Here is a 17,117-nt window from a genome sequence, read left to right on the forward strand (position 1 = left end):
AGAGGTAAAAAAGTGCAGACAATAGCAAGATACAGTTGTTGTATTTAATTAAAGGGCTAAAGTAAATGTACTTGCATTTCATTACTGTAGCCCTTGGTACAAGATTTCATAGTATATGTTATGATGAAAGAACATACCACAATGTAAGCAAGTATTTTAAAAAAAAAATGAAGTGAGGGATTCATGGATCTAAAACTGGTTTGTTGAGACAGTACGTGAGGAAAAGCATGATTGCTGGTAGTTTAAGTGATGATGATTGCTCCATTAAATTTCCCTGACATCTCCTAGTGGGGACACTTCCTCTGCAGTTAGTCTCTTCCTGAGACAGCAGCATATCTTCAAGGAAGACCGTGTCACAGGGGGCATGGACTATAATCAGTGCATGGCATGACTTCCAGGTTTGATTATAAGACTGTGCAGGACACAGACACACACGCAAAACAGAGCTACTGGAGGATGTGACAGCTCCCCCCTCAGGGCTGAATGATCCACAAAGCGATGAGTTGGTCATTTTGGGTTGCTGGAGATCGAGGCAACTGACACAAGGCTGTCGGACTATCTGATGAAACAAAAAGGGATGAGTAAGCAGCAGTATCCATGTGAACAGTCTAAGTCTTTGTCAGTTCAACCTGCATCATTTAAGAAAAAAAAAATTAATTTGATTAATTTAATATGATTTAATCTACAAAGGCAAGATGATTAAAATTGAGAGAGTCATCAACATCAGCATATTACTGTGATCAGTAGTAATTTACTGCTACACAACCTGTATGCCTGTGCCAAGTAATTTCACTCATTTTCAGTGTAATTCACTTCTAAAGGGGGAATTCCAATATGATTTGTGAGCCAGAAAGTTTAAATGTTCAACCCATAAGGAAGGTCAGGCTATGCCTCCATCAGTGATGTGACAGCAGGTGTTTTGTTTTAGACAGGTGTTGCGTAGGGTGTAGCCAGAACCCACAGTGAGCAGTGTGGCAGCACTGATGATAGACTGTGGTGTAGACATTTGTCTCTATTTTTCTCTATAATTTGTGATTGAAGCAGAAAAGACAGCTGTACTTTTTGCATGAACAGTTGCAGAACACACTAACAAACCAGCGTAGTGTGCCCAGTAATTACATTCATATTGGATACTTTTGTAACACATGCTCTATTTCTAATGCCCAAGTTCAGCACCAGTGTATTTTTATGTACACTGACTTCTGTGGCTTCACTGAAGCTTTGCTAAGTCAGAGTTTGGGCTTGAGACTTCTCATTTGTTCATTCAACAGAAAGCCTGTGTTACTAACCGGGGCATGGCTTTTTTTTTTTTTTTTTTTTTAAAAGATGCGGACATTTAGCAGACAGAGAGGGTTTAATTAAAGAAACCATTATGTTGCATTATCAGAAGTGTAGGACCAAGCCTTTTGGATCTTGACTCCTACAATGGACTAAAAGCCAAGGTATGACTTCTATAACTTCAGTCATTGTTGTGTCTAAATTACAAGAAGGTGACAGAACAGTCTGGCCGGGCCAGAACTAGCTGGTTAGCATGCTACCTTCTGCAGAAAAAAAAGAAGTGATAGAATTAGATGCAAAACAAAGTTAACATTGCCGTTGCTTTCCACCTCTGGAGACAGCTCTTGGTGAATAAAGGAATGGATTTTGATGCCGAAATGCAATATTTCTTCTAAACTGGTAAGTAAACAGCTATTCATGCTAACGTTGGCTATGTAACAATAGCAAAACTTACAAATAGCTCCTTTAACCGTATGCAAACAGAAAAACAATTGTTTATTTTCCCTACATAAACCATATTCTTTCAACTTGACCCCTGGTCATCCACACCTCTCCCTGCAGTGGCTGGCTCCAGCCGTCCAGTGTGAGAGCCACTGCATTATGGGAAGTGTAGGATCAAACATTTTTGGAGCTAGACTAATTCAAGGAACTACATTTTCAGATACATTCAATGCTGAATCAATTCAGACCATTTTTAAAAAAAAAACTGAAAGTCCCACAACTTTATTGAAAGGCACTATTAAATCACAGTAATACCCCTTTAATCCTTTCTTAACCATGCTGTGGCTACTGAATGTTTCAAATAGTTATCAGTGAACGCAGCCCAGCTTTTGCAAAATGGTTCAATATCGGTGCTGTCTAAGTTGTTTCAACAAACATTTTACTGTGCAATCAAGCTTGTCTGCAGCCCTACCACAAGTTTATTGTGTTTTAATGAGCATCAAGCAGCAAGGTGCTACATCAACGATTTAAATGCTATAAAAGAAGAGAACAAATGCAGAAGCAGCTGGCAAACAAACTCTCTACGCAGGCCCTACCCACCGATGCAGCTAGTACTTTTTAGAGGGGAAAGAAATCACTACATGTCAACAACAAAAAAAAATCTGCAACATTCAAAACTTTTCCGTTTACTAACTGAGCGGAAAAGCGTGCGTTGAGGGTTTACCCTGCTGTTATGAAAAGCAGCCGCAGCTCCTCTGAATGAAAGCATTTTTCATTCCGTGTGGGTAACCAATAACTTTTCTTCATTCTGTGGTCCGTGTTTGACGCGTCAGCCCGGCGCGCCCACTGCACATCCCGACCCTGTGTGCACCAAGTTACGGAGTTTAGTTTGGATGGACGCACGGAAAGACTACACATGCTACACAAAGAATTTTTCGTAGCCGGATGGGAAGTCACAGTCAAGGCCCAGAAAAACGGAGCTAAAAGGCTAAGTTAGCGGTGTTTTGACCCAAATGCTGATAAAAGGGGGGCGCTCCGCTTTGGTAAGCGATGCACTCTCTCTTCTTCAAACTGAAAGGAAGAAAATCACTTCATGTTTATCCAGTTAGTATGCTTGCAGTGTGTATGTGGCAGATTGTACTATGAAATGTTAATTCCCATTCGTCAGGCTAAATATTTTTGGTTCTGTGTTGTTTATCGATACTTTTATATAGATATTCCTGCTTTAATAGGACAGGCGCGACTTTTACGTTGACTGCATATATTCTGCATTCAGCATTTGTCCAGTTAGTTTCTAGTCTTTTTTAGTCTTTCTTTTACTGTCGAGTCTAATGGTAGTTATTCCAGTAATTTTACCATGTTTACCTTTTTGTCTTTAAGATTGAAATTCTGTACTTATTGTTGTACTATTGGTTAGTAAAATATTTATTAATAACAAGCTATCTATTGTTTAATTAGATATTCATGTCTGCAGGGGATTTCTTATTTTAAAGGACATGCTCTACCTCATATTTATTGACACTTTTCAACATTTTATTTCAGGGCAAAGTTACAGATCTGTCCTATTATTAAACTTTTTTTTCTCTTTGAGATTGAGGTTTAATTCTTATTCTCAATGTTCTTCTGGTAATTGAAAGTTTTTTTTTTTACTAAAAGTTCATTTATAGGGCATAATTGGATACATATGTTTTGAAGACTAGAGATAGGTAAAAAACAAACAAACAAACAAACAAACAAAAAACCTGAATGTGAATTTAACAACCTTCATCTCAGACCAGAACTTCAAGACTTGAGTAAAGACTGTAGTAGTCATGGGCACCATTTTGGCCTTGAAGATAATACTATATTGTAGATATGTGCAAAAAATATAACCTTTCACTCACAGATGTTTTGCTTAGTATGGCTTTGTTGATGGATGGCCTTGTTTTTAATCATCAAAACACTGACGCTGCGTCTCCACACGCATAAATTATGTAACAACACATTCTTCCATGATTACTCACAGAACAAACAATATCATACTGTGAGGTCTCTTTCTGCCTCATTTGTAGGGCATCTCACTATTTTCATTTGTTGATCCAAATGGATGTCGACACTATGTTCCAGGGTTTCTCAGGACACACCCAGTCCTAGCCTCAACACAGGAGCTGAATGATTGGAGAGAGGGGCAGGACAGACTGGATCCTTTTGGAGAATAGCTGAGCATAATCATAAAGAGTGTCAGGTAAGAACTTGTGTTACAGGTTGATTATAACACTGTTTATTGAAACCCCTTGGGATACATATATATATATATATATATATATATATATACATCTGATCATGAGAGTTTGCTTTTCACAGATAACAGAGTTTACATCTTTGCAACAATGGGTGACTTCGGCGATGACTACGGAAACTACACCTATGATTATTACCTGGAGTATGGCGACTTGGAAGACCTTAAAGTAGAACACAGGCAAGGGGAAACCATGCACATTATCTCTGTGGTTATTTACAGTATTTCCTTTGTGCTTGGTGTGATTGGAAATGGAACCGTTATCTGGGTGACAGCGTTTAAAAGCAAAAAGACTGTCAACAGTGTGTGGCTGCTGAATCTAGCCATGGCAGACTTTGTGTTTGTGCTTTTTCTACCCTTCTACATTGATTACATACTGCGGGACTTCCACTGGGACTTTGGTGTGGCCCTGTGTAAGCTTAACTCATTTGTGTCCATGATGAACATGTACGCCAGTGTGCTCTTTCTCACAGTGCTCAGCATTGACAGGTACGTTTCTCTGGTCCACCTTAACTGGTCACAGAGGTACCGCACTGTAGAGAGAGCCTGGGTTATATCTGGCTGCATATGGGCACTAGCTGGAGCCATGAGCTGTCCTGCGATGATTTTTCGTGACACCATGCACTTACATGACAAGGTGGTGTGCTACAACAACTTCCATGCACAGGACGGACATACAGCAGCAATGAGACACATTATAATAGTGGTCATCCGTACGACTGTGGGCTTCCTTCTGCCATTTACTGCTATATGTGTGACAGGAATACTTCTGACAATCAAAGTGAATCAATCTGGGGGCTTGGTTCGCCTGTCTAGCTTCTCCAAAACAGTCACTGCAGTAATTCTGGCTTTCTTTTTCTGCTGGGCACCTTTTCATATTTTCAGCTTAATGGAGCTATCGATACATTCCTCATTACAGCTACACAACATACTGAAAACTGGCTTTCCTCTTGCCACTAGCTTAGGCTTTTTTAACAGTTGCATCAACCCCCTGCTGTATATGCTCTTGAGCAAAAAGGTTCGTCGTATCCTGAAGCACGCATGCCTGGACATAACCAAGAGTTCCCTAAGAGAGCTCAGCCAGTCAATCTCTGCCACTGAGATTGAGTCTGTGCCGGAACTACGTCAGGACAGTGTCCCAGAGGAACCTGTGGAGTCATCAGCTCTATGATTGTAACCATCCTCACACTATAGTTGTCCATTAAAAACATGAGGGTGGCTGGCTATGATTATAGCGAAAATGTAGAGGATTATCATAACCATTCTTTCCAACTGTAGATTTTCCATTTCGTTTCATTTGGATGTAGTTCTGCCTACTTCAACTGACAAATACTCTCAATGGAAAAGCTGAGGTAAATGGTGTATAATGTGGACATGGAGTTCTTTCCATTTATTTCTCATTTGCATAACCCAAGTGATGAGAAACAGGCAAGATACAGTACAATGTATTCTGTGTTAGTAAACTGAATGTCTCTGGCTTTTGGACAGCTGATCAGAAAAACTGCAGATGTGTCCGAGTTGTGGAAAATGAGATGGACATTTTTCACAATTTTCATACATATTTTTAATAACAAAATATGCATCTACATATTTACTTTTTTATTGTACTCTTTTGAACCAAGGGCATCTTCTCATCAATGCTCAATAGATGAGCATTGATTCTTACAGGTGAGATGATGCTGATATCCGATTGTAGTCTAATATTATTATATTTTATACAGTTTAATACTGGCTGCTAGAGTCATATATTAATGTACTGTATTGGTTTTCTAACTAGATCAGAGTTCAATAAATGTTTTATTCTAATATATTCCATGTAAAAAGCATATACCTTAATAAAATTGTTCTTCTGAGCACATTCTGTACTTTGTTTGAATATCCCTTTTTTTATATTGTTTGACTTGTTAGCAGTGTGTGTCATGGTTATCTCCTTAAACATGCAGCTTTGATGTTTTAAATAAAGACAGACTAGATTTCCAGGAGGATTTACTCATTCCTTGAAACTTTGCACAAGCCAGATGTAAATCCAGATGTGTATTTCCTGAGGGACTGCTAACAAATTCAGCCATGTCCTGTTATGTATCTTTGGTGAACTCTGACTTAAAGGAAAACATCACTGAGACAGAGTAACATCCTGTTGTGTAGGATCAACATGTAACATGTATGAAAATTTGGACAGGAAGACAACGTTTTACCCTTCCTTAACAAGTTACAAAGCCCAACTCAATATGTCCTTTGACCTTCTGATTTTTTTTTTTTTTTTTTTTTTTTTTTAGATTTGTGCTCTTTAAAGTGGCACAATAAAGAGTGAAAATAATCCACACTTGTATCCAAATCAAAGACTGAACCTGAGGGAAAAGTCCTGCTGTTACTGCCACATCACCACTGCTAGGTGTAGATGAGTATCTGCTAAGGAGAAGGTACATTATTTAGCTGCCAGCGTTGAAAACCTGTACGATTACTTCAGTCAGTACCTGCAGAAAAGTAGCTGTCCTATTTGGATTATGGTACACAGGATTACTTAATCCGTGACGCAGCAGAATAACAGGACAGTGCGCAATCTGCGTCGCGGGCAGTCTCATGAGGACAAACACTGACAAGGTACGTAACTGATCGCCGCAAGAAATACTATCTACTGTCTAATGATAGATCATTTATATCTTGGACGCCACCGCCGCAAGAAAGCTTTAAATGGGTCGTGAAATCTGAATTTATTAGCAGGATGGCGTTTGTTACTTTATCTTGTTTGTAGCAAGCTATGCTAAATTAGTGGGTTTAGATTAAATGCTAAAACACCGCCTCACGAACCGGCTATTGATCATTATTGAGTAACGTTAGAATATGACAGTGCCCCGTGCCACCACAGTTGAATTTAACATTATATCAAGCTTTGCTAACGTTAGCGTTAGCTAAGCACAACATTTGGCCAGTGACGTAGCCTACAGTTTGTCTCATATTTCTAGACATTTCCAACGCGTTGTCAACACCTAAATATTTCTACACACCTGTAGAACATTTATAAAGCGCTTCCTGTACAGTATAGACGTGTTCTTTTCAAATATGTCGCAGCATAAGTTGGCTGCTCCTATTGTTTTTATCCAGTGATAAGTAGCTAGCTAACAGCTACTTCTGTGTTTGTTCTGGTAGTCGCGAGTGGGCTGCACGGTTCTCAAGGTTTATAATTACGCACCAAATTTGAACATCTTAAAGCATTGTCAACACTTGAAAAACGTATCTATCAGAGAAGCTAAACCTTACACGTGATGTTGCCTCTCTTCCAGCATGTTGCGTTTGCCTGTTGTGAGTCGTGGTCTCTTTCCAGCAGCTATCACCAAAGGAGGCGCGGCCACAACCAACAATGGTAACAATATGCTACTTCATCGTCTGATTAATTGACCACGTATTTGTTGCTTACACCATGTCGCTTGTATTTCTACAGAATAGTCATTTTGTTTGTTGTGTGCAAGAACAGCTTTGTCACTTTGTTCCACTGATGGATTATACACAGGATTACAGATTTGCCAGGTACCACATTTAGTGCCAGGCTGTTGCTGGCTCAGTTTAGCCAATACCGATCAGTGCCACTAATTTGACATCACCAGGAAATATCAGGAATTCATTATAGTAGCAAAAATAATGTAAGTGATTTCTCTGTTAATTATGACAAGCTTTGCATAAAAATGTTTTCTGTCTTTGCTTGAAGCTCGCACCGCAGCTACAGCAACAGCAGCTGCCAGTAACCTTGTGGAGGTATTTGTGGATGGAAAGCCTGTCATGGTAGAGCCAGGAACCACTGTTTTGCAGGTAACATGGTAAATTCATCCATACAGTTATATACAGTAAGACAGGTAATTTCCTGACAAATGGAGCCATAATATTAGAAAATAAACACCCTGACTGTATTCTGTCACAGGCATGTGAGAAGGTAGGCATGCAAATTCCTCGCTTCTGCTACCATGAGCGCCTGTCTGTTGCTGGAAACTGTCGCATGTGTCTTGTGGAGATAGAGAAAGTTCCTAAGGTATGTTTAATGCTTGACTTTTGTTATTGTTTTTTTTCTACTCTAGAAAGCTTTGCATGTCTGTCTGTCTATTTCTTTGCCTTATTTTACTGGGGCAGAGCTATACCTTCTTACAATAATAAGGAATCATTTTTCATGTACCTTCTAGCCAGTGGCAGCTTGTGCTATGCCTGTAATGAAGGGCTGGAACATTTTAACCGACTCTGACAAAACAAGGAAGGCCAGGTAGGATCAAACTCACACCTCAAAGTCATTGTAAGCTTGGGGTGCACTGATAATATATATTTGTAATTATCTCTGTGATTATACCTAAATGTTTGATGGGCATGTATGCCAACTTTTATTTTTGTGGGGTAATGGTAACCTATATTTAAATTATATTATCTCTCTCCCAAGGAAAAGACAGTGTTAGCATTCTCTCATATGAAAGTAAACTGACACAATGTTATCCTAAACTGTTGTTCAATTTTACACAGAGAGGGTGTGATGGAGTTTCTGCTGGCTAACCACCCATTAGATTGTCCAATTTGTGATCAAGGGGGAGAATGTGATCTACAGGTAAATGAAAGATGTCATTTCATAGGTGTATTCATAGGTCTGTTAGTGAGTGTATATACGACAGACATCTCTTTGTTTAGAGTTTTGCTGTTATTTGTAAGACTGATTAACACAATTGAATATGATTTTGTGTCAAGGACCAGTCCATGCAGTTTGGCAGTGACAGGAGTCGCTTTACAGAGGGCAAAAGAGCTGTGGAAGACAAAAACATTGGCCCACTCATCAAAACCATTATGACTCGCTGTATCCAGTGCACTCGTTGTGTGCGGTGAGTCACACTTCAATATCTAGAGTAAGTTGAGTTGCTGTATAAATTTAGAATATGAAAATAAGTCTTTTTTTTTTTTACTTTTACTCACTGCAGCTTTGCTAGTGAGATTGCAGGGGTGGAGGACCTCGGCACCACTGGAAGAGGCAATGACCTGCAGATTGGGACCTATGTGGAGAAGATGTTCATGTCAGAGTTATCTGGGAATGTTATTGATATATGCCCAGTTGGAGCCCTGACTTCTAAACCATACGCATTTACTGCTCGCCCTTGGGAGACCAGGTTTTTGGATTGTGCTCTACATTTTGATTAACTTACCAGGGTCCAAATTTTGCAAATTCTTCTCATACATTTTCTTTTGTTTTCTACAGGAAGACTGAATCAATTGACATTCTGGATGCTGTGGGTAGTAACATTGTGGTGAGCACTCGCGGTGGTGAGGTGATGAGAATCCTGCCTCGTCTTAATGAAGATATTAATGAGGAGTGGATCTCAGACAAAACAAGGTTCCTTTCATGTCACACAAAGTTTGCTTCACAGACCCAGATTTCTGTATAATGTTGGCTTCGTTGCTGAACTCTTCCTTGCTTCCATCCTGACAGGTTTGCGTATGACGGACTCAAGAGGCAGAGGCTTACTCAGCCAATGGTGAAAAATGAGTCTGGGCAGTTGGTTCCCACAACCTGGGAAGATGCGCTGACTCAAGTTGCTGGAGCAGTATGTAATTTATAATAAAATATCATTCTGTAACAGTGTATGATAATTTCACAGCATGTTGTTTCGACATAGGCAGTCCTAAATAGCATCTGTTTTATTTGACAGTTCCAAGGAGTTCAGGGAAATGATGTAGCTGCTGTTGTGGGAGGCTTGGTGGATGCAGAGGCTCTCATTTCCCTGAAAGACGTGCTGAACCGTTTGAATAGTGACAACCTGTGCACTGAGGAGGTGTTCCCCATGGCTGGAGCTGGGTATAATCATGCAGAGAGAAATACTGAAAATGCTGCAAAGCCAGTTGAACTAGTGCTGATAATAGGTTTCTTTATTGACCTTGGCTTAGATCTGACCTGCGCTCAAACTATCTTCTAAATACTGGGATTGCTGGCATTGAAGAAGCTGACCTGCTGCTTCTAGTAGGCACCAATCCACGCTATGAGGCTCCTCTTTTCAATGCACGAATCAGAAAAAGGTACATTGAATGCAGTTAAAACAGTATTTCTGGTTATTGAACAATGTTGACATTATAAATTTGATGGATGTTAAACAAAAATGCATGTTGTGTAATATGAACTTTTCACCTCTGCTTTAGTTGGCTTCACAATGAGTTGCAAGTGGCTCTTGTGGGAAAGGAAGTGGACTTAAGTTATACCTATGACCATCTTGGGGAGTCTGCCACGGTTCTTCAAGAAATAGCATCAGGAACTCACCCGTTCTCACAGGTGACACTGAGCACTTATGTAATGCATGTTATCAATCAACTGAAATATTTTTCTCCTAATTTTGTGTATTTTATCTCCTCTGACAGATGTTGGCTAAAGCAAAGCATCCTGTTGTTGTGGTTGGTAGCAGCTGCCTGCAGAAAGAGGATGGAGCTGCAATTATGGCAGCTGTATCAACCATTGCTCAGAATGCTCGTGTCAGCAGTGGAGTGGAGGAAACCTGGAAGGTTCTCAATGTTCTTCACAGGTCATTGTCTTGGAAAATTAGAGGAAAAGCTTCCAGTAATAGGGCAGTCTTCAAAGGGGATTTTTTTTTGCTGTAATATACATGCTGTTTTGCCTGTGTCTTCAGGGTTGCCAGTCAAGTGGCTGCACTTGATCTTGGGTACAAGCCAGGAGTGGACACTATCAGAACGAATCCACCCAAAGTTCTGTTCCTACTAGGAGCAGATGCTGGCTGCATTACTCGTCAAAACCTCCCTAAGGATAGCTTCATTATCTATCAAGGTCAGCTGTTTTACTGCACAGCAGTATAAGCTCTTCCACTGCATCTCTCATTTACATTTTAACTTATGTATGGCATCTTAGAGAAGCAGTGTAACTCCTTACATATTTTTTGCATGCACAGAAGAGTCTGAGTAAATGAGTAAGGAAACCCAATGATGCAGAAGCTTCCATTCAGTGTACAAGGGTTTACTGGAAGGTTTCTAGAGTAATTTTAAAATATTCCAAAGCACTTAACACCCACTGGAGATGGGTGTGTTTCACAGAGCTCCCACCATCATCATCAAATTACCAAATGAGGAAATAAGGGGCATGAGCTTGTTCTGGCTGCCTGTTGTAAAAGAAAAACCCCCCAAAAACCACCTTACTAAGCTACTTTATGATTTTTCAGTTCATTTGTCACCCTTCTACATATGTTCATGTTAAGGGTTAATTTTGGTGCTCTGTGCCATAACTGCCCAGGTCACCATGGCGATGTTGGTGCACCAATGGCTGACATCATACTTCCCGGGGCTGCATATACTGAGAAATGTAGCACCTATGTGAACACTGAGGGCCGTGCTCAACAGACTAAGGTGGCAGTGACTGCTCCAGGTGTGGCCAGGGAGGACTGGAAGATCATCAGAGCAATTTCTGAGGTGAACTACAATACAAGATAATTATGCTGTATTAAACAGTAAGAAATAAGATTAAATGCTGTGTATTTTCCATTCTCATTTAAGCTTGCTGGAGTTACTCTGCCCTATGATACTCTTGATGAAGTGCGTGATAGACTGGCAGAGGTTTCCCCAAATCTGGTGCGATATGATGACATTGAGGAGGCCAACTACTTTAAGCAGGCAAATGAGCTGTCTAAGGTCAGCTGATGTTTTCCTCCAGTATGTGTTCAGTTTATCATAGAGAAGGAACTAATACAAGTTTCATTTAAATGTCAGCTTGTACAGTTCATATATCTCAGTTCACTTCATGCTGTTCTACATGATGATGGTGATATCTTGCTTATCTCTTTCAGGCAGTGAACCAGGCTGTCCTAACTGAACCCTTAGTCCCTCCACAGCTTACTGTGAAGGACTTTTATATGACAGGTGGGTCACTAGTACTCAAATCATGTGTTTCTCCTCTCACTAAACCTAGTTTAAATATTATTTTCATTTCAAAATCCTCAAGGAAAACACAACAGTGGACATCATCAGGACAGCAGTGTTTTATCAATTCACTAATTATATCATGTTGAAGGAAATAGTAATTAAGTAATAGTAATACTAATAATAATGCCATATTTTATGATATTCATAATTAATTTACAATGTGCCCTTGTTTGCTCTGACTACTGTTCGTAAGCATTTCTTTCTTTACAAATTAATTAAAAACCCAAACAACAATTCTCGCTAAAGTTTCACATTATTGCTGAATAAAGTAATAATTTATTTAATGTTGACCAAACTTATAACAAACATTAAGATGTGTTTACTGCTGATTTTTGTTACTGATGTAGTTGTAAAGAAGCCAAGCTGTCCACAGCACCCACACTGGTTTTAAATATCATAAAAACTATTTAACATTATGTAGACAAATAGAGATTGTACATAATCTTGATGTGTTTATATGGCATTTTTTGATTTGTCATGGACACTGTTAATATGGTTAGATCTACCATTTTCTAAAGAAATTTTTAGAAGTCATCTTTATTCTGCTTGAGCTCTTGATCAGATTAATACAGGAATAGAAGGGTCCTTTTTGAATTATTAAATATTGTGATGCAAAAAATATTTGGACATCTAGTGGTTATTCTATATTTGGACAAAACAAAGATACTGGCAATGTTGCTATTCTCAGAGCACTACAGCTAAGGGGAACAAAAATGTATGAATAATTCAGTATGCTGGCCTAAAATCTCAATCTCTCACCAAATGGCCCACATCGTTCTTCAAATTATGTTAGGTTGTGAAAAACATTTTTGTAAGTACTAGTTCTTTGAATTTGAGTTAACAAAATGCTCCTTAGTTTAAAGCTCGTCTGATATTGGTCATTTTTATCTTTTAATTAAAAATCTCCAAGTCGAGTCTACAAAATGAAAAATAACTAACAATGTCCAAATTATTATTATTGTGTTACCTGTATGCTGGTGGTACACCATTGTATTATATAAAACACTTGACATATTCATCCATTAAAAAATTGATTAATAGCACTGCAACACCAGACACTACTGTAACACTATCATTTCACTTCCCAAATACGGGTTGAAATTGATATGTTTATGTAATTGTAGCATTAAATGTGTAAAAAATACCCTTTTTAAAAATTCATAGCACCATTAACACTCAGGGATTTTCTAGTTAGACCCTATTACTATGTTGAGTTTAGCTCTTGTTGGTCAACTTTTAAATCTGCTCTCAATCTTGACCCACAGATCCGATAAGCAGAGCCTCCCAGACGATGGCCAAGTGTGTTAAAGCTGTCACAGAGGGAGCACAAGCTGTGGACGAGCCAGCCATATGCTAGCTACACACGCCATGGATAGCCATCCAATTATTGCACAAAAAAAAAATTATACGCACAACTCCTCTATTTGCACATTCCTAGAAACATATTTATTTGCACTTGTGTTTTACTATAGTAGCTGTTTTACTATAGTAGATGCCTCAACTCACTTTACTAACCTGCAGAAACATGTCTATGCATTATTTTTAGAGTGAAAATGTGAGTTTAGGTTTAACAAATCTCCAGAGATGCACATCTGACAGTATATGTTTGCACTTGTTAGGACATTAACATTTAGTAGATGTGACCAAAGGTTTATAAATCTTTATCCTCCAAAGGTAAATCTAGTATTTTGTCTCCCTGTGAAATTACCAATATTAAAAGTATTATGATTATATTTTCCTAAAGGTAAATAGAGTATATAGTATTTAAAGTGTAGCTATTTGTAAGTGTGACATTTAATAAACCGATTTTCTGTAGCATGCCTAATGAATCTTTGCAAATCCCCTATTTAAGTTTCTGCTCCTATTTAAAGCAATGTTTAAAGTAATAAAATTACGTTTTTCTGCCATGAATGGCACTTCCCTGTTTGGTGTTACACCGACTCAACTTTTCCAGTCTCGGGACCCGGTATCTGATTGGCACATGGTCCATCATCAGTGAACAGCCGGCAACAGTGTGGCAGCAGGGCTGATAAGTGATTCATATGGAGGATGATAGCCGTGGTCCAGGTGGATTTCACACTGCAACACTTTACTGGACCCCTTAGTCAATATGTTTTAACCCAGCTGTTTTAAATGTGGAACATGTAGACAGCACGGTCCTTCATACAAACTGTAATTTCTTTCTTAAGCGATTAAAAGGACACTTCTACAATGTAGGGGCTTTTAACAAAGTTGAATTTCCAATATGGTAGGAGAGGTTGTTGTTGTTGAGCGGATTGTTGTCATGTCCCCGCAGTGCCTGTAGTGGTGCTGTGAGGAGTCTGCTGTGGATCCAACAAAAATCCTCAGCAGCCTACCTACTGCTTGTAATTTGCTCTGGATAGCCTATATTTACATGCATCCTTATTTCAAGATACACCGAGCTCGATGAAGATCACTGTTACTATCCTATCTCGACTATCGATGCACAAATAGCCTAGCTGATTCTAATAGACATTTCGGCCGTCTATCTGGAGCGAATACCTTACACAGCCCATACCAATTCAAGGTAAGCGAAATCGTATACAGCCTCGGCCTCGATTTCAGAGTGTACCTTTTCGCAGAGGCTTCAGTCGGCCAGGCGCTCTACTGGAGGCCGCTGTGCCATCGAAGCTAAGAGGCCTCTCATTTATGAGTCATTTATTTTATATCCTGTGATCTGACCAAATGACGCAGTGCCTTAAGAGTTTATGTGGAGTTACACAATATTGGCAGTTATAAGTCTTGTAGCCGTCTAATGTTACATTATGTGGCTATATTTCATATCGATTATTACCGAGGCCTTCGATGACAGGCCTTAAGCCTCGTATGTAGACCCTTTGTTTGGAAGTATTTTGCCAGAAATGTATTATGTTTGTTTACATTAATATCCCACGACTAAGGCCGACCATTTATTGCTTGAATTTTATGATTACGCTTATTTTTTCTAAATAAAACTAAACTGAAAATAGACCTTTATAGTGTTACTGTTTGCTTATGTTTCCGTTTCCTGGTTAGCTACCGCCTACTAATTTGTGTTTTTAGCTTTGGTAGCGTTTTAGCTAACTAGCAAATTTGACTTTTGGTGTCTGGTCTTTGTCAATAACATGTAATTTCTGCCTAAAGAAGGGTACAGTTGGGTCTTATGAATTAAGATACGGGTGTATATCAAACGTAGATGCGTTTATAATTTCATATTATAAAGTTTAACATCTGTCTATCGGCTCCAAGCTAATGCTGGCAAGCTAGCTCCCTGAATTCAACTAGTAGTTATGTTAGCTAAAGGTAGTCACCGTTTGCTTTCTGTCCGGTTCTCTGTATTTAACTGTAGTTGTTAGAAAAAGTTGACCAGGCTGATATAAATGACTTTTAGCCAACCTGCCCTTGTGTGTCCAGCATGTTCTTCAGTGGTCAGAACCGTAGCTCTGTCAGACCGAACTTGAGAACAAATTATTAAAGTTGAAGGCATCAGCTAAGCTACTGCTGAAGCTGGGCAGCTAAGACTACAATTACCATTACAGTGGATTGTGTTATACCAGTAACAGCCTGTTTGAATGCTTGTTTATTATGAAGCATTACACTTCTAAAATAGCAGCGTATGTGTTTCTTGTTTAGACGAGCCATATACTAGACATTTTTACATGGAGTTACTGAAGTGTTCTGCTAGTCTTGTAATGATGCCTACATACTAGTGACTTTTAGTTTTTAAACTTTGTCTGACAGATTGCTGGCATGCATTATACTGTTTTACCACCATCATATTATCTTGTAAGTGCTTGCTGTAAGGATAATTGAATGGTGTGTGGAATAAAAACACATACTCTCTGTCTACCAGCTGTGTCTCACTGAGAGATTCTGTCACTTAAAATTATAACTTGTGTAAGCAGCTAGTTGAAGACAATAATGTATTTACATTTATGTACAATATTGTTATTCACAGCATTTACTCACACAGTAGTTCAATGAACAAGCAACGATGAATTAAATTAGTCACAAATATTGGAATGTCATTGAAGTTTTGACTTGACAGTAAAAATATTTATGTAGCAAACATTACTTCCTCCTGAGTATTTATTTTTACTAATTGCCTAGTAAACAGTCAGCTGTAGAGGTGATGATTTACTTGCCCCTTTGCTGTGCATGTGCATGCATGGTTTCCTCTTTAGTATGAAGTGCTAGTGATGTAATTCATGGTTTTTCCTGACTTTATCCCATCAGCTGATGTTGTCAAGGACACGAGTCACGTGATGTATGAAGGCAAACACATACACTTCTCAGAGGTGGACAATAAGCCATTGTGCTCATACAGCCCAAAGCTCTGCAAGCAGCGCAGACTAAATGGCTATGCTTTCTGTATCCGGCACGTTCTGGAGGACAAGACAGCCCCCTTCAAGCAATGTGAATATGTGGCTAAGTACAACAGCCAGCGATGTACCAACCCCATTCCCAAGTCAGAGGACCGCAGGTGTGTATGATTGTGTACATGTGTGGCAGATTCCACTATGCTGTGCAGAAAGAATATGTCACAAGTGTGCACATTGTGCTGAGGATGTGTTCTTGTTTTCTAGGTACTGTAACAGTCACCTGCAGGTTCTCGGCTTTATCCCCAAGAAGGAACGGAAAAAGAAACACGATGCTTTGGAGGACATGCGTTCACGGGCTCACCTGGAGTCAGTGGCACTTAACATAACTGTGCCCTCTCTTGCTCTGAAAGCTCCCAATGGTCTAGATGAACTTCCACCATCTCCCCCCTGTACACGTCTGTTACCCCTCCCTGATGGGGAACTCCTGGACCCTTTTGCCTTTTATGAGGATGACACAGATGGGGAGGAGGTGGGTACTCCTCGGAAGGGTAATGCCATCAAGAAGAAATTACAGAGTCGGCTGGTGCTCAACCAGAAACTCTGCCATGACACGGACCTCTTCCAGCCACCTCCTGAGCACTTTAGTCCCTCTCCTGTCCCCCGTGTCCACCCCTCCTCACCGCTTAACACTCATCTCCCTCGGCAGCCGTCAGGTCTTCTCCAGCCGCCCCAGCACTCCAGCGTGACTTCCTTCATCTTCCCAGGACAGCAGCAGGGTTTATTATGCAATCCACCACCACCTCAGACGGTCAACTTTCTGCCTCCAGGGATGCCTGCTAATGCAGCACCCAGTCCAGTGCAAC

At 39.7% G+C, this 17,117-nt stretch overlaps 3 protein-coding genes and 1 long non-coding RNA gene across 6 annotated transcripts in view; 3 read left to right on the forward strand and 1 right to left on the reverse strand.

Annotated features, from left to right (window-relative positions):
- Positions 1-30: 30 nt before the first annotated feature.
- On the reverse strand, positions 31-7,334 carry LOC147819783 (uncharacterized). Of its 2 annotated transcripts, XR_015436580.1 has the most exons (3): positions 7,256-7,322; positions 2,444-2,580; positions 31-559 (listed from the first exon to the last, which is right to left on the reverse strand). It is a non-coding gene; the product is annotated as an uncharacterized LOC147819783 (long non-coding RNA). The 2 variants fall into 2 exon arrangements; XR_015436579.1 differs by lacking the exon at positions 2,444-2,580 and having other exon boundaries at positions 7,256-7,334.
- cmklr2 (chemerin chemokine-like receptor 2) lies at positions 2,607-5,855 on the forward strand. Its single transcript, XM_023398659.2, has 3 exons — positions 2,607-2,762; positions 3,826-3,943; positions 4,063-5,855. Exon 3 carries the CDS (start codon positions 4,089-4,091, stop codon positions 5,166-5,168), a length of 1,080 nt encoding a protein of 359 aa, XP_023254427.1. The 5' UTR covers positions 2,607-2,762; positions 3,826-3,943; positions 4,063-4,088; the 3' UTR covers positions 5,169-5,855.
- On the forward strand, positions 6,456-13,747 carry LOC111648904 (NADH-ubiquinone oxidoreductase 75 kDa subunit, mitochondrial). Of its 2 annotated transcripts, XM_023398655.2 has the most exons (19): positions 6,456-6,598; positions 7,279-7,358; positions 7,701-7,801; positions 7,911-8,018; positions 8,167-8,243; positions 8,495-8,576; positions 8,714-8,844; positions 8,941-9,126; positions 9,216-9,350; positions 9,447-9,561; positions 9,667-9,812; positions 9,902-10,030; positions 10,151-10,280; positions 10,367-10,527; positions 10,633-10,787; positions 11,247-11,422; positions 11,507-11,641; positions 11,797-11,869; positions 13,198-13,747. In XM_023398655.2, exons 2-19 carry the CDS (start codon positions 7,280-7,282, stop codon positions 13,287-13,289), a joined length of 2,211 nt encoding a protein of 736 aa, XP_023254423.1. In that variant the 5' UTR covers positions 6,456-6,598; position 7,279; the 3' UTR covers positions 13,290-13,747. The 2 variants fall into 2 exon arrangements, with proteins under 2 accessions (XP_023254423.1, XP_023254424.1); XM_023398656.2 differs by lacking the exon at positions 6,456-6,598 and having other exon boundaries at positions 7,246-7,358.
- A 133-nt stretch (positions 13,748-13,880) lies between these two features.
- The window catches only part of ino80da (INO80 complex subunit Da), an 11,163-nt gene continuing 7,926 nt past the window's right edge, over positions 13,881-17,117 (forward strand). The window contains exons 1-2 of the mRNA XM_023398660.2: positions 13,881-14,480; positions 16,169-16,415. Of these exons, the coding sequence (XP_023254428.1) occupies positions 16,198-16,415 (218 nt within the window). The 5' untranslated portion in view covers positions 13,881-14,480; positions 16,169-16,197. The remainder of the gene's footprint in view (positions 14,481-16,168; positions 16,416-17,117) is intronic.

Source organism: Seriola lalandi, unplaced genomic scaffold (assembly GCF_002814215.2).
Source record: "Seriola lalandi dorsalis isolate HSWRI2012SDOR001 ecotype SW California unplaced genomic scaffold, Sedor1 jcf7180002049685, whole genome shotgun sequence".
Classification (NCBI taxonomy): domain Eukaryota; kingdom Metazoa; phylum Chordata; class Actinopteri; order Carangiformes; family Carangidae; genus Seriola; species Seriola lalandi.